The following is a 16,728-nucleotide window of genomic DNA, read 5'->3' as shown; positions in this document are numbered from 1 at the left end:
TTGGCACACAGACGTTTTGAGAAATGATCAGTATGTATAATGGTAAACGGACACTTACCACTTTGGTACACAGAAGTTTTGAGAAATGATCAGTATGTATAATGGTAAACGAACACTTACCACTTTGGAACACAGAAGTTTTGGGAAATGATCAGTATGTATAATGGTAAACGGACACTTACCACTTTGGCACACAGAAGTTTTGAGAAAAGATCAGTATGTATAATGGTAAACGGACACTTACCACTTTGGAATACAGAAGTTTTGGGAAATGATCAGTATGTAAAATGGTAAACGGACACTTACCACTTTGGTACACAGAAGTTTTGGGAAATTATTTGTATGTATAACCATAAACGGACACTTACCACTTTGGTACACAGAAGTTTTGGGAAATTATTTGTATGTATAACCATAAACGGACATTTACCACTTTGGTACACAGAAGTTTTGGGAAATGATCAGTATGTATAATGGTAAACAAACACTTACCACTTTGGCACACAGAAGTTTTGAGAAAAGATCAGTATGTATAATGGTAAACGGACACTTACCACTTTGGAACACAGAAGTTTTGGGAAATGATCAGTATGTATAATGGTAAACGGACACTTACCACTTTGGCACACAGAAGTTTTGAGAAAAGATCAGTATGTATACTGGTAAACGGACACTTACCACTTTGGTACACAGAAGTTTTGAGAAAAGATCAGTATGTATAATGGTAAACGGACACTTACCACTTTGGTACACAGAAGTTTTGGGAAATGATCAGTATGTATAATGGTAAACGGACACTTACCACTTTGGTACACAGAAGTTTTGAGAAATGATCAGTATGTATAATGGTAAACGAACACTTACCACTTTGGAACACAGAAGTTTTGGGAAATGATCAGTATGTATAATGGTAAACGGACACTTACCACTTTGGAACACAGAAGTTTTGAGAAAAGATCAGTATGTATAATGGAAAACGGACACTTGCCACTTTGGTACACAGAAGTTTTGGGAAATGATCAGTATGTATAATGGTAAACAAACACTTACCACTTTGACACACAGAAGTTTTGGGAAATGATCAGTATGTATAATGGTAAACGAACACTTACCACTTTGGAACACAGAAGTTTTGGGAAATGGTCAGTATGTATAATGGTAAACGAACACTTACCACTTTGGAACACAGAAGTTTTGGGAAATGATCAGTATGTATAATGGTAAACGGACACTTACCACTTTGGAACACAGAAGTTTTGAGAAAAGATCAGTATGTATAATGGAAAACGGACACTTGCCACTTTGGTACACAGAAGTTTTGGGAAATGATCAGTATGTATAATGGTAAACGAACACTTACCACTTTGGAACACAGAAGTTTTGGGAAATGGTCAGTATGTATAATGGTAAACGGACACTTACCACTTTGGTACACAGAAGTTTTGGGAAATGATCAGTATGTATAATGGTAAACAAACACTTACCACTTTGGCACACAGCAGTTTTGAGAAAAGATCAGTATGTATAATGGTAAACGGACACTTACCACTTTGGAACACAGAAGTTTTGAGAAAAGATCAGTATGTATAATGGTAAAAGGACACTTACCACTTTGGAACACAGAAGTTTTGAGAAATGATCAGTATGTATAATGGTAAACGAACACTTACCACTTTGGAACACAGAAGTTTTGGGAAATGATCAGTATGTATAATGGTAAACGGACACTTACCACTTTGGCACACAGAAGTTTTGGGAAATGATCAGTATGTAGAATGGTAAACGAACACTTACCACTTTGGAACACAGAAGTTTTGGGAAATGATCAGTATGTATAATGGTAAACGGACACTTACCACTTTGGTACACAGAAGTTTTGGGAAATGATCAGTATGTATAATGGTAAACAAACACTTACCACTTTGGCACACAGAAGTTTTGAGAAAAGATCAATATGTATAATGGTAAACGGACACTTACCACTTTGGAACACAGAAGTTTTGAGAAAAGATCAGTATGTATAATGGTAAACGGACACTTACCACTTTGGCACACAGAAGTTTTGAGAAATGATCATTATGTATAATGGTAAACGAACACTTACCACTTTGGAACACAGATGTTTTGGGAAATGATCAGTATGTATAATGGTAAACGAACACTTACCACTTTGGAACACAGAAGTTTTGGGAAATGATCAGTATGTATAATGGTAAACGAACACTTACCACTTTGGAACACAGAAGTTTTGGGAAATGATCAGTATGTATAATGGTAAACGAACACTTACCACTTTGGAACACAGAAGTTTTGGGAAATGATCAGTATGTATAATGGTAAACGGACACTTACCACTTTGGCACACAGAAGTTTTGAGAAAAGATCAGTATGTATAATGGTAAACGGACACTTACCACTTTGGCACACAGAAGTTTTGGGTAAAGATCAGTATGTATAATGGTAAACGAACACTTACCACTTTGGCACACAGAAGTTTTGGGAAATGATCAGTATGTATAATGGTAAACGGACACTTACCACTTTGGTACACAGAAGTTTTGAGAAATGATCATTATGTATAACGGTAAACGAACACTTACCACTTTGGCTCACAGAAGTTTTGAGAAAAGATCAGTATGTATAATGGTAAACGAACACTTACCACTTTGGCTCACAGAAGTTTTGAGAAAAGATCAGTATGTATAATGGTAAACGGACACTTACCACTTTGGCTCACAGAAGTTTTGGGAAATGATCAGTATGTATAACCATAAACGAACACTTACCACTTTGGAACACAGAAGTTTTGGGAAATGATCAGTATGTATAATGGTAAACGGACACTTACCACTTTGGTACACAGAAGTTTTGGGAAATTATTTGTATGTATAACCATAAACGGACACTTACCATTTTGGTACACAGAAGTTTTGGGAAATGATCAGTATGTATAATGGTAAACGGACACTTACCACTTTGGAACACAGAAGTTTTCGGAAATGATCAGTATGTATAATGGTAAACGGACACTTACCACTTTGGTACACAGAAGTTTTGGGAAATTATTTGTATGTATAACCATAAACGGACACTTACCATTTTGGTACACAGAAGTTTTGGGAAATGATCAGTATGTATAATGGTAAACGGACACTTACCACTTTGGTACACAGAAGTTTTGGGAAATGATCAGTATGTATAATGGTAAACGGACACTTACCACTTTGGTACACAGAAGTTTTGGGAAATTATTTGTATGTATAACCATAAACGGACACTTACCACTTTGGTACACAGAAGTTTTGGGAAATGATCAGTATGTATAATGGTAAATGGACACTTACCACTTTGGCACACAGAAATTTTGAGAAAAGATCAGTATGTATAATGGTAAACGGACACTTACCACTTTGGCACACAGAAGTTTTGAGAAAAGATCAGTATGTATAATGGTAAACGGACACTTACCACTTTGGCACACAGAAGTTTTGGGAAATGATCAGTATGTATAATGGTAAACGGACACTTACCACTTTGGTACACAGAAGTTTTGAGAAATGATCATTATGTATAACGGTAAACGAACACTTACCACTTTGGCTCACAGAAGTTTTGAGAAAAGATCAGTATGTATAATGGTAAACGGACACTTACCACTTTGGCTCACAGAAGTTTTGGGAAATTATTTGTATGTATAACCATAAACGAACACTTACCACTTTGGAACACAGAAGTTTTGGGAAATGATCAGTATGTATAATGGTAAACGGACACTTACCACTTTGGTACACAGAAGTTTTGGGAAATTATTTGTATGTATAACCATAAACGGACACTTACCACTTTGGTACACAGAAGTTTTGGGAAATGATCAGTATGTATAATGGTAAATGGACACTTACCACTTTGGTACACAGAAGTTTTGGGAAATGATCAGTATGTATAATGGTAAACGGACACTTACCACTTTGGTACACAGAAGTTTTGGGAAATGATCAGTATGTATAATGGTAAACGGACACTTACCACTTTGGTACACAGAAGTTTTGGGAAATTATTTGTATGTATAACCATAAACGGACACTTACCACTTTGGTACACAGAAGTTTTGGGAAATGATCAGTATGTATAATGGTAAATGGACACTTACCACTTTGGTACACAGAAGTTTTGGGAAATGATCAGTATGTATAATGGTAAACGGACACTTACCACTTTGGTACACAGAAGTTTTGGGAAATGATCAGTATGTATAATGGTAAACGAACACTTACCACTTTGGTACACAGAAGTTTTGGGAAATGATCAGTATGTATAACGGTAAACGAACACTTACCACTTTGGAACACAGAAGTTTTGAGAAAAGATCAGTATGTATAATGGAAAACGGACACTTGCCACTTTGGAACACAGAAGTTTGGGGAAAAGATCAGTATGTTTAACGGTAAACGGACACTTACCACTTTGGCACACAGAAGTTTTGGGTAAAGATCAGTATGTATAACGGTAAACGGACACTTACCACTTTGGTACACAGACATTTTGGGAAATGATCAGTGCGTATAATGGTAAACGGACACCTACCACTTTGGTACACAGAAATTTTGGGAAATGATCAGTGCGTATAATGGTAAACGGACACTTACCCTTTTGGCACATAGAAGTTTTGAGAAAAGATCGGTATGTATAGCGATAAACGGACACTTACCACTTTGGTACACAGAAGTTTTGGGAAATGATCAGTATGTATAATGGTAAACGGACACTTACCACTTTGGCACACAGAAGTTTTGGGTAAAGATCAGTATGTATAACGGTAAACGGACACTTACCACTTTGGTACACAGAAGTTTTGGGTAAAGATCAGTATGTATAACGGTAAACGGACACTTACCACTTTGGTACACAGACATTTTGGGAAATGATCAGTGCGTATAATGGTAAACGGACACCTACCACTTTGGTACACAGAAATTTTGGGAAATGATCAGTGCGTATAATGGTAAACGGACACTTACCCTTTTGGCACATAGAAGTTTTGAGAAAAGATCGGTATGTATAGCGATAAACGGACACTTACCACTTTGGTACACAGAAGTTTTGGGAAAAGATCAGCGTGTTTGTTCATCAATTTCAGTAGGTTCGATTTATTCTTGTTCTGACCATGGAGAAATGTTCCTTCGAACCTTAAAAGTAGGTATAAATGTATGTTAAATAGAAAAAAACAATCGAAAAGTTTGTTTTTAACGATTGTGTTAACGAAAAAAATGAATATCGATTTTAACAAAAATTGCTGTTATGAAACCTTGAAAATCATTTTGTAATACATCATCTTACTTTTTAAGGTTTTTATATACTTCTAGTATGAGGATCACAAAATCAGATATTTATATTTTGATCAGGTTGGATGGAGTAAAAACATGCACGGATCGAAGTGCAAGAACAAACCCTAACTATAACTTGAAAGCAATTAAAAATTAGTTAAAACATAAAAGTTGAATGATAAGTGCGTCTTGAAATGTTTTTCGTTAATTCCTTAAAATGATTACATATGTAATACTAGTGGATCATTTGATTTCACGGTTTTGTCGGTGTGGTTGGTCTTTTGAATGAACCTTGAAGTGTGACAAGATAAGGTATTAGACTAAATATCAAATATACATATAAATAATTTAATTTTGGATGTAACGTGCTGACGTTATTTTGTTATCAACCCATAGACATAATTTAGCCATGTGACCATGAGGTCATCAACGTTTTTTCATGGTTATATACGGTTCAAAAAGGAATTTAGAATTAAATTATAAGAAATGACTGCAATATTTTTTCTGTCTTTTCGATATAACATAAAAAATGTGGTGCACACTGTTAAATAACCCGCTACGCGCGTTTTTCGGTGTTTCTTTATTTTTGTTTATATTATTTCTTCATAGACAGAAAAAATATTACAGTCATTCCTTAATTACAAAAAAAAACTAAGTTCTACAAACAAATCTTGCTTAGGTTGATTTGAATATCGTAATGATTGAAGAGTGCATAGGGTAAAAATACAAATACGTCATTACTTGTAATCATTGCATACTGTTAATATAACCCAGCATTAGAATATTTGTATAAACTTACGACGATTTTTTCTGTTGTTGAGGTTTACAAAACTGTACACCTTCCATTTCAATATTTAGATGAACAAAGCAAGCTACATCACATAAACAGGAAATGATATCTATAATCTCAGGAATTCCTAGAAAGAACAGAGCAAGCTACGTCACATAAACAGGAAATGATATCTATAATCTCAGGAATTCCTAGAATGAACAGAGCAAGCTACGTCACATAAACAGGAAATGATATCTATAATTTCAGGAATTCCTAGAAAGAACAGAGCAAGCTACGTCACATAAACAGGAAATGATATCTATAATCTCAGGAATTAATAGAAAGAACAGAGCAAGCTACGTCACATAAACAGGAAATGATATCTATAATCTCAGGAATTCCTAGAATGAACAGAGCAAGCTACGTCACATAAACAGAAAATGATATCTATAATCTCAGGAATTCCTAGAAAGAACAGAGCAAGCTACGTCACATAAACAGGAAATGATATCTATAATCTCAGGAATTCCTAGAAAGAACAGAGCAAGCTACGTCACATAAACAGGAAATGATATCTATAATCTCAGGAATTCCTAGAATGAACAGAGCAAGATACGTCACATAAACAGGAAATGATATCTATAATTTCAGGAATTCCTAGAAAGAACAGAGCAAGCTACGTCACATAAACAGGAAATGATATCTATAATCTCAGGAATTCCTAGAATGAACAGAGCAAGCTACGTCACATAAACAGGAAATGATATCTATAATCTCAGGAATTCCTAGAAAGAACAGAGCAAGCTACGTCACATAAACATATGTGGTAGGTATGCTGGCAACCATACGCCCTTCCACACTGAGTTCCGGGGTACCTTCAATCACTTTCATATTTTGGTGGCGTTCGTATTGATCCGTTTTTAGGTTTTCAATGTTGGGTTTGTGTACTACTGTTTGTCCTTTTCTACCCATGTCGTTATCAGTTTCTACCCATGTCGTTGTCAGTTTCTACCCATGTCGTTGTCAGTGTCTACCCATGTCGTTGTCAGTTTCTACCCATGTCGTTGTCAGTTTCTACCCATGTCCTTGTCAGTTTCTACCCATGTCGTTATCAGTTTCTACCCATGTCGTTATCAGTTTCTACCCATGTCGTTGTCCTTTTCTACCCATGTCGTTATCAGTTTCTACCCATGTCGTTATCAGTTTCTACCCATGTCGTTGTCAGTTTCTACCAATGTCGTTATCAGTTTCTACCCATGTCGTTGTCCTTTTCTACCCATGTCGTTATCAGTTTCTACCCATGTCGTTATCAGTTTCTACCCATGTCGTTGTCAGTTTCTACCCATGTTCTTGTCAGTTTCTACCCATGTCGTTATCAGTTTCTACCCATGTCGTTGTCAGTTTCTACCCATGTCGTTGTCCTTTTCTACCCATGTCGTTATCAGTTTCTACCCATGTCGTTATCAGTTTCTACCCATGTCGTTGTCAGTTTCTACCCATGTTCTTGTCAGTTTCTACCCATGTCGTTGTCAGTTTCTACCCATGTTCTTGTCAGTTTCTACCCATGTCGTTATCAGTTTCTACCCATGTCGTTATCAGTTTCTACCCATGTCGTTGTCAGTTTCTACCCATGTCGTTATCAGTTTCTACCCATGTCGTTATCAGTTTCTACCCATGTCGTTGTCAGTTTCTACCCATGTTCTTGTCAGTTTCTACCCATGTCGTTGTCAGTTTCTACCCATGTCGTTATCAGTTTCTACCCATGTCCTTGTCACTTTCTACCCATGTCGTTATCAGTTTCTACCCATGTCCTTGTCACTTTCTACCCATGTCGTTATCAGTTTCTACCCATGTCGTTGTCAGTTTCTACCTATGTCGTTGTCCTTTTCCACCCATGTCGTTGTCAGTTTCTACCCATGTCGTTGTCAGTTTCTACCCATGTCCTTGTCACTTTCTACCCATGTCGTTATCAGTTTCTACCCATGTCGTTGTCAGTTTCTACCTATGTCGTTGTCCTTTTCTACCCATGTCGTTATCAGTTTCTACCAATGTCGTTGTCCTTTTCTACCCATGTCGTTGTCTGTTTCTACCCATGTCGTTGTCCTTTTCTACCCATGTCGTTATCCTTTTCTACCCATGTCGTTGTCCTTTTCTACCCATGTCGTTATCAGTTTCTACCCATGTCGTTATCAGTTTCTACCCATGTCGTTATCAGTTTCTACCCATGTCGATATCAGTTTCTACCCATGTCGTTATCTCGTTGTCCTTTTCTACCCATGTCGTTGTCAGTTTCTACCCATGTCGTTGTCCTTTTCTACCCATGTCGTTATCAGTTTCTACCCATGTCGTTGTCCTTTTCTACCCATGTCGTTATCAGTTTCTACCCATGTCGTTATCAGTTTCTACCCATGTCGTTGTCAGTTTCTACCAATGTCGTTATCAGTTTCTACCCATGTCGTTATCAGTTTCTACCAATGTCGTTATCAGTTTCTACCCATGTCGTTGTCCTTTTCTACCCATGTCGTTATCAGTTTCTACCCATGTCGTTATCAGTTTCTACCCATGTCGATATCAGTTTCTACCCATGTTCTTGTCAGTTTCTACCCATGTCGTTATCAGTTTCTACCCATATCGTTGTCAGTTTCTCCCATGTCGTTGTCCTTTTCTACCCATGTCGTCATCCTTTTCTACCCAAGTCGTTGTCACTTTCTACCCATGTCGTTATCAGTTTCTACCCATGTCGTTGTCAGTTTCTACCTATGTCGTTGTCCTTTTCTACCCATGTCGTTATCAGTTTCTACCCATGTCGTTGTCCTTTTCTACCCATGTCGTTGTCAGTTTCTCCCCATGTCGTTGTTCTTTTCCACCCATGTCGTTGTCAGTTTCTCCCCATGTTGTTGTCAGTTTCTACCCATGTCGTTGTCCTTTTCTACCCATGTCGTTATCAGTTTCTACCCATGTCGTTATCAGTTTCTACCCATGTCGTTGTCAATTTCTACCCATGTCGTTATCAGTTTCTTACCACGTCGTTGTCAGTTTCTACCCATGTCGTTGTCAGTTTATTTTCAACTTATAATAGATATAGGAAGATAGTTTGAATGAATGTCCCTCTGGTATCTTTCGCCTTTCTTTTCTATCTTATAAACACGTGGCGGATAGAGGATGTGCTAAATAGTTATTAGAGTAAATTATTTTCCTACGGATATAAAAACTATTAACATGCACGAACAATACTATTTTACATACGTGATTCTCTCAGCCGTTTCTTCATACCATACATATCTTTTAACACAAACAGTGACAGGGGAAGTCCACGTAGATGACGAGGTTTTGTTACATGTTCTAGTAGAAGTCGACTATACCATTCTATTATATCAATGCTGAAATAATGTGAGTGATCATTTATGTATCTAGTCGAATTTATTTATAAAATTCCTTTTAGTGTATTTTAGAAATATAAGAACCTTTATGTGTCATTTGTTTCTTTTAGTAATTAAGGTTCTGTCTCATTAATATTTTACCCTAGAATCATTAATCATACTCAATATACACAATGTAGCTGCATGGAAGTCAGTCATTTATATAAACTTGGGAATTTCACCAATAGTTGTAATTTCTCTTATTTTTTTCATTTTTTTTCTACATATTATATTGAATGTACATCGTATTTGTTTGGTATATGTTCGAGCTGAACAGTGGCGTCTTTAATTGTAAGGTCGGGTTAGCTTATGCTAAGGGACGGTTATGGTTCGTCAGCTAAGGGTTGGGACTCACTTATGGTCCATCAATAAGAAAACCCCATACTGCGAATTCAGCTATAAAAAGCTCCAAAATGTCAATTGTAAATCAACTCCAACGAGTAACATAACGGTCTGATTTATGTACAAAACAGAAAACGAAAAATATTTATGATATAAAGCAGCAAACGACAACCACTGGAGTCGATTTCACAAAACCACTTACGATTAAGATTGATCCTAAGTCATGAACAATTCAGTATATTTACGATCAATCTAAGTCGTAAGCTTTTTTTGTAAAACCGACTCTAGGTCCTATCTTGGGATCACTTAGTAGTCAAGGGTAACGATATACTTCCCTCCTCTCCACTTGAAGTGGATATTAACCTTTGGCTAGGGAAGATGACTTAGGACATGGTCAAACCGAAAGTGGCGGGGGTTAAAAAAAAGCTGGAGCCATTCCCTTCCCATAACCTAGCTGGGACATTATGCAAGTTATAAAAAAGTGATAGAATTCTGTTCACGATTATCCCTTTTCCGTTTCACAATACGTGAAGTTCTATACTGACATGATTAATAGCAAACCTTACTAAAATTGTCCGTTTATATACATTTTTGAATTACAATAAAAAAAAAACTGATTGTTCAACTCCCCCAAGAAAAGTTGACTTTATATGGATTTGGCTACTAGTATATTGTTAGATACCCATGATTATATAGCTCTTCAACTACTTAACTGTTTCTCTTCTTATACAACATTGGCTTTCAAGTATTCGGCTTTAAGCGTTCCTAATGACGGTAAATCAAGAAAAGCATCTCGGACGTCATCTTTTATTCTTTCGTCTTTTCTATAATGTGATTACTTAATAGAAAGCTTGCAATACAATACAGGTTTCGGACCTGCTGACAGAATCATACATGTACACACATTGTGTTATTTCTATAGAAAGTTTACATATGATAATATCATTTCTATATATTTTGTGCGACCGAATGTCTTTTCTTGGTTTACTTTTATTACGATTGATATGTTGACAGAGTCATACAACTAATCGGGTCATAATTATTAAGAAAATAAGCTGGACGTAATACTTACAGATCAAATTCCTTTTTTATTTGATAGAGATCAGGAATCAGAACAGTTTCCAGAGTATAGAACATTGTGTTTGTGTCTGGTCCCTCGCTCTACTATAAGCCTACATGGCTGCTTTCTCTGTCCTGTTGTGATGTCTGTTTCTAAGGGAATACGATACAGTAGCAGGGGCAGATAATAACGTTTTCAAAACTGTTCGTGTTGTTTTCGCGACGTTGGTAGCCAGAACGTTGTAATTTCGCGATGTTTCTAATAAAAACGTTAACATTTCGCGACGTTGCTTTAAAAGAAGTCATATTTCGCGGAATATTCACTGACGTCATTAATTTTGGTTGCGCGAATTTCTAAAAAGTACCTGCTAAAAAAGTGGCCATGCCGTTTTTAAAAGACGGAAAAATACGCCGAAAAGCAGTGAGATTTTTAAAAGGAGAAATACTTGAGATGTACAAAAATAAATCAAATACAATTTTGCATAACGAAATTGAAGAAATGGTGATAGACACAGAAGAGAGTACTGACAGTATAACATGGAAAGACGGAAGAAGAATTGTGGAGCTTTTTAGTCTGGCACTGAATAACTTTCAAAACTGCACGGCCCAGAGGAATCTGCTCAACGTAGAGAAAGAAAAATTGCAAGGATTGGGGTCTATCTTACTATTCTTGCTTAAACTAACATGCTGAAAAACATTTTACCAATAACACAATTCGGTACAAAACGACCTGCAATAGCTAATTATGAGTATTGGTAGCTGCTAAACGTCCGGCGGCAAATATTTAATTGCACATGTATGACATCCAAATGTAATTTTAATGAAACTTAAAGAAATGAGAAAACGTATGAACCCGTGATCAATGATAAAAAATAACAAAATCTATGGCGTGTAGGGTGGCCGAATCGGTTTTGGTGTTGAAATCCATACACAAAAGTCATTACTACGGCGTGTTGTACAGCTGTGCAATATTTTTCATGACGAGAACAGTTATTTCCATTTATTGATAATGAATTCGAAGTAAATAATACTATCTTGAATTGAAAAACATCAGAATCAAAATAGTTAAGTTTGTGTCTTTTTTTTTCTTTTCTTGTTTAGCATTGTCAGCCTCCAAATTTTACGGAGAATTGTCATTGTAAGACCAAATTTAACAGATTGTCAATGAAATAACAAAACCGACTGCATATGCGAGACCCTCATTGGTGGACAAGGTCGTATAACACCCCTATTCGTAAATAAAATAATAAATAAAGAGAGTGTCTCATCCTGTTCTGGACTTGAAATTGGTACATAAAAAAAATTGCCGATTTTAATTGATATTTTAAAAACATATAATATTGTATGTGTATGTAGAAAAACTGTCAATAAAAGTCCATTAAAAAGATTTCAAAACAAGAATGTGTCCTCAGTCGTGAACGCCCCAATCGCACTATCATTTTCTATGTTTAGTGACATTGGCATAAAAACTCTAATTTGGCATTGAAATTAGTAAGATCATATCATAGGGAACATGTGTACTAAGTTTGAAGTTGATTGGACTTCAACTTCATCAAAAACTACCTTGAGCAAAAACTTTAACCTGAAGCGGGACAGACGGACGAACGGACGGACGAACAAACAGACGGACAGACGAACGAACGAATAGACGGACAAACGGACGCACAGACCAGAAATCATAATGCCCCTCTACTATCGTAGGTGGGGCATACAAATTTATTGGTGTCGTTTTTGGTTTGAATTTAAGCAAACTATTACCAATAGATGCAGAATTGTCACACATTAGTTTGTTTAATTGGTTGTAATCTTTTTGTATATGAAACTGGATGTAATAGACCAAATCGAGAAAACGCCCGTTCACATGCTGTTAAAGGGGCTTGTAATTAAATGGTGTCTTTCGGTATTGTTCATCATATTTGTAGTTTGTTCATTGTTTTGTACTTAAATCAGGCCGTAAGTTTCCCGTTTGAGTTGTTTTGCAATTGTCATGTAGGGGCCTTTCATAGCTAACTATGCGGTATGGGGTTTACTCATTGTTGAAGGCCGTTTGATGTCCTATAGTCGTTTAGCCATTTGGTCTCTGATTAAGATTTGCCTCATTGGTATTCATACCACGTCTTCTTATTTGTATAAGCTTGTCCCTATTGCACTTCAATGTATTGAGAGATAACAATTGAAGTATCGGCAAATGTAGACCAATTGCAGACAGACAGATCAGAAAGTGTACACACGTTTAAACTCGTCGTATAGTTAGACGATTGGACAGACGAACAAAGTGTTTTAAATATAGCTCTACTTCCAGACAAACAAGTACGCCAATATTCATACGTATACGCCGTAACAAAGGTTATGTAACTTATCTATTGATAAAGACATCGTTCAATATTATTCTCTTATACCGGCTGCTGTACTTCCTATGAAATATTATATTACAACTTCATTTCGGTCGATTGAGGCAATAATGGCATGAGTTAAATTGCACAAAACAGCTCTTATTATTAAACAAGAAGTACTACTTATATTTTAAATTTGAAAGATGATTATCTTTTGAATGTAAAAAAAATCAAAGTACGTCGGGACCTTTTAAAGTTGACGATACGGTATCGGTTTTGTCATTGTTGAAGGTTATACTGTTGTCAATTTATGGTATCGCCTCACTTTATTTATAGTTGGTTCACATTTTGTCATGTCAATAATGTTGTCTATCCTCTTACAGTACATGAAGCAATTTAGAACTAATGTCGAACGGAGATGCATCTTTATACTTCTATCAGATTTTCTTTTTAGCACAAATATTTTTCCATTTTATGATTAACCATCTTATAAATTTTTATAAGTATCAACGCTTTGAAAAACACCTGCATATACTTGACAGCGAACTCGTGTATGGCGGGAATGATTACACGACGTTGTTGCGATTTAAACTTAATTTAACGTAATTTAGCGCCATACTGACAGACGTCATAAAAAAATAAGGTACATGGCTTTTATTGAAAAAACAAGCACATGGACCCCAATTTTTTTCTTCTGCAATCAATTAAGTACTGTTTCAAGAACACTCCGCCAAAATTTCAGGAAAAAATCAACGATCAAATTTTTTTCTGCACTTCCGAAAAGACGCAAAAATATGGTCAATTTCTTTATTTCGGAAATAAATCTAAATCCGGAACATGATGATTTGATATAACCTTAAACTTGTTTCAGTTTGTTGATGCCATGGATCAAGGGAATATTTTACAGAAAACCCGGTTAAGTTATGACTTTTCGTTCAAAAGTATTGTTACTTTCTTTAAAAGTCATAATTTATGACATTACAGGGATTTTCTTCCAAATATGCAAATTTCGACCCAAATTATCTCAAAAAGTAAGTAACATACAAATTACTAGTTTACTAGTTTAAAACTATTCAGACGGGGAAAACAACGGTTTAATTTAAGAAATATATACAAACCAAGCTATCAATATTGTTTATTAGCTGTTGGGAAAAACAAATAGATAAATTTTCAGACAGTAAACTGAAAACCTACCTTTTATATAAAACAAATTTTGGTTTTGAAAAATATCTAACATTGATCAAGAATTTTGAACTTAGAAGAAGTTTTACTAAATTACGTGTATCTTCTCATAGATTACAAATAGAATTAGGTAGATATCAGGGTATTCCCCGAATTAACAGAATATGTAATAAATGTTCTTCCAATACTGTCGAAGATGAGGCTCATTTTCTATTTGATTGTAACAAATTTGAGGATTATAGAAATTGTATGTTAGCTAGTATTGCACAATATAATTCTTATTTTAATCATATGAACAGTCAAAGCAAAATTATCTGGTTATTTAGTGTAGAAAATGTTGAGTTACTTAAAATAATATGTAATTTTATATACAAACATCTTCCTTAGTGAAGATTAGTTAAAGGAAATCTATGTGTGTATATACATTTGATTGGACATAGAAAATTATATTCATCTGAATATCACAAACATACTAGCCGATTAAAAAAAAAAATAATTGTTAAGATATATTATTTATTCAAATGTTCTCTTATATCCTCGAGGCATCGTCCCCTGGTATCAACTGCATTCAAGTTACCTATGATGCTTCCTTGTTTGCTTTTGATACAGGTAGGAAAGAGACATTTACACACATTTTACATGCCTATGGCCCATAAGGTATCGCCCCCTGGTGTCAGCTGCCTTTAGGAAACCATAATGCTTTCCTATTTGCTGCTAACACAGGATGAGTCATGGACATGTTTAATTTCTACTTTCTTTTTGGCTAATTATTATATATTTAATTGTTCCAACTTTTTGTGTACTATACATATGTGGATATCTATTTTTCTTTTTTTCTTTTTGGGCTACTTGTTTGTTATCTATATCAACCACACTTGCAATAAAATGCATCAGTATTAAAAAAAAAAAAAAAAACATACTATAGATTCTTTATCTACGTATTCTTTAAGAACTTAAATAGTTCTCGTTTAACTTTTTTTTTTTTATCTCATTGTTTGTATTGTATTATGAAAAAAAATTATTGATGTTGTAATGTTTATGCCCTTTGGGGCCCATAATTGGAAATAAAATATCTTATCTATCTACAAAAAGAGGAAAACACTTATGAACCACATCAACAACCGACAACTACTGAATATCAGGTTCCTGACTTAGGACATTAGAATTAAGAATAGAAACAGAGAATGTGTCAAAGACACAACAACCCGACCATAGAACAGACAACAGCAGGAGGTCACCAACAGGTCTTCAATGCAGCGATAAATTCCCACACTAGCAGTTAACTGACATGCCAGCTCCAGACTTCAATTAACTATATATTAAACATTGTATGAATGGTCTCAGGACCTGATTTATCTGATAAATTTACTGCTTATAGGTTGCATTTCTGTAAATATTAACTATACAATTTCCCTTAGGAACTCCGTTTACGACTAAAACTGTTCCACATTTACTATGAATTTTGGATAAAAATAATATAGGATGGAAAGTTTATATGCACTATTATTTTTTTTCAAAGGTCAAACTATAGGGCTGTGCGATATATTTTCAACGTGTATATGCCTCGAACTTATAAGACTTTAAACTTACACTAAAAGTTCGTGCTACCGCTACTTGGCTTTAGATGGACCACAGATTTCAATTTGACAGTTATACAAATAATACATATGTATGATGTAAAAAAGTGAGATAATCCTAGTTTATCTGAGAAAATCCTGGTTTATCTGAGATAATATAGGATTGTCTATTAAAGTGGTTCAGGCGTGACATACATATGTATATTTATTGGTAACATTCCCAAATTATGTTTCTACAAGATGAAACATAGACATCATATCTGGGAACCAGTACGTGAAAAATCTTCATTACTATGATCTATGAATATAATGTATTCCAAAAAGAGGAGTGTTTTGTGAAACAGCTGTATTTATAAAGTGCAACCTATTTATATACTAATCTTTATACAGTATTCGCTCAGGTAGCATAAGGAGGCGGATTTATAAAAGCTTTTTCCTAACTTGTTTCTGAATCCTATTTCATATACCACTGTTATACTTTGCTGTTGTATTATTCATTGATATATACTGTTTAAACTAATTAAGGCTTCTCGTTTTGTTTATATAGATTATACCGTCGGTTTTCCCGTTTGAATGGTTTTACACTAGTAATTTTGGGGTCCTTTATAGCTTGTTGTTCGGTGTGAGCCAAGGCTCCGTGTTGAAGGCCGTACTTTAACCTATAATGGTTTACTTTTTAAATTGTAATTTGGATGGAGAGTTGTCTCATTGGCACTCACA

General features: G+C 35.3%; 1 protein-coding gene across 2 annotated transcripts in view; it reads right to left on the bottom strand.

Annotated features, from left to right (window-relative positions):
- LOC134692950 (uncharacterized) overlaps positions 1 to 11,067 on the bottom strand; it is a 28,778-nt gene extending 17,711 nt beyond the window's left edge. For both annotated transcript variants that reach the window (XM_063553597.1, XM_063553598.1), the window contains exons 1-4: positions 10,930 to 11,067; positions 9,343 to 9,476; positions 6,124 to 6,241; positions 5,081 to 5,186 (exon numbers count right to left, since the gene is read on the bottom strand). In XM_063553597.1, the coding sequence (XP_063409667.1) occupies positions 5,081 to 5,186; positions 6,124 to 6,241; positions 9,343 to 9,476; positions 10,930 to 10,994 (423 nt within the window). In that variant the 5' untranslated portion in view covers positions 10,995 to 11,067. The remainder of the gene's footprint in view (positions 1 to 5,080; positions 5,187 to 6,123; positions 6,242 to 9,342; positions 9,477 to 10,929) is intronic.
- Positions 11,068 to 16,728: the final 5,661 nt, after the last annotated feature.

This window comes from Mytilus trossulus, chromosome 12 (genome assembly GCF_036588685.1).
Source record: "Mytilus trossulus isolate FHL-02 chromosome 12, PNRI_Mtr1.1.1.hap1, whole genome shotgun sequence".
Classification (NCBI taxonomy): domain Eukaryota; kingdom Metazoa; phylum Mollusca; class Bivalvia; order Mytilida; family Mytilidae; genus Mytilus; species Mytilus trossulus.
Note: the sequence above shows the minus strand (reverse complement) of the source record. Positions and strands in the feature narration are given on the sequence as shown.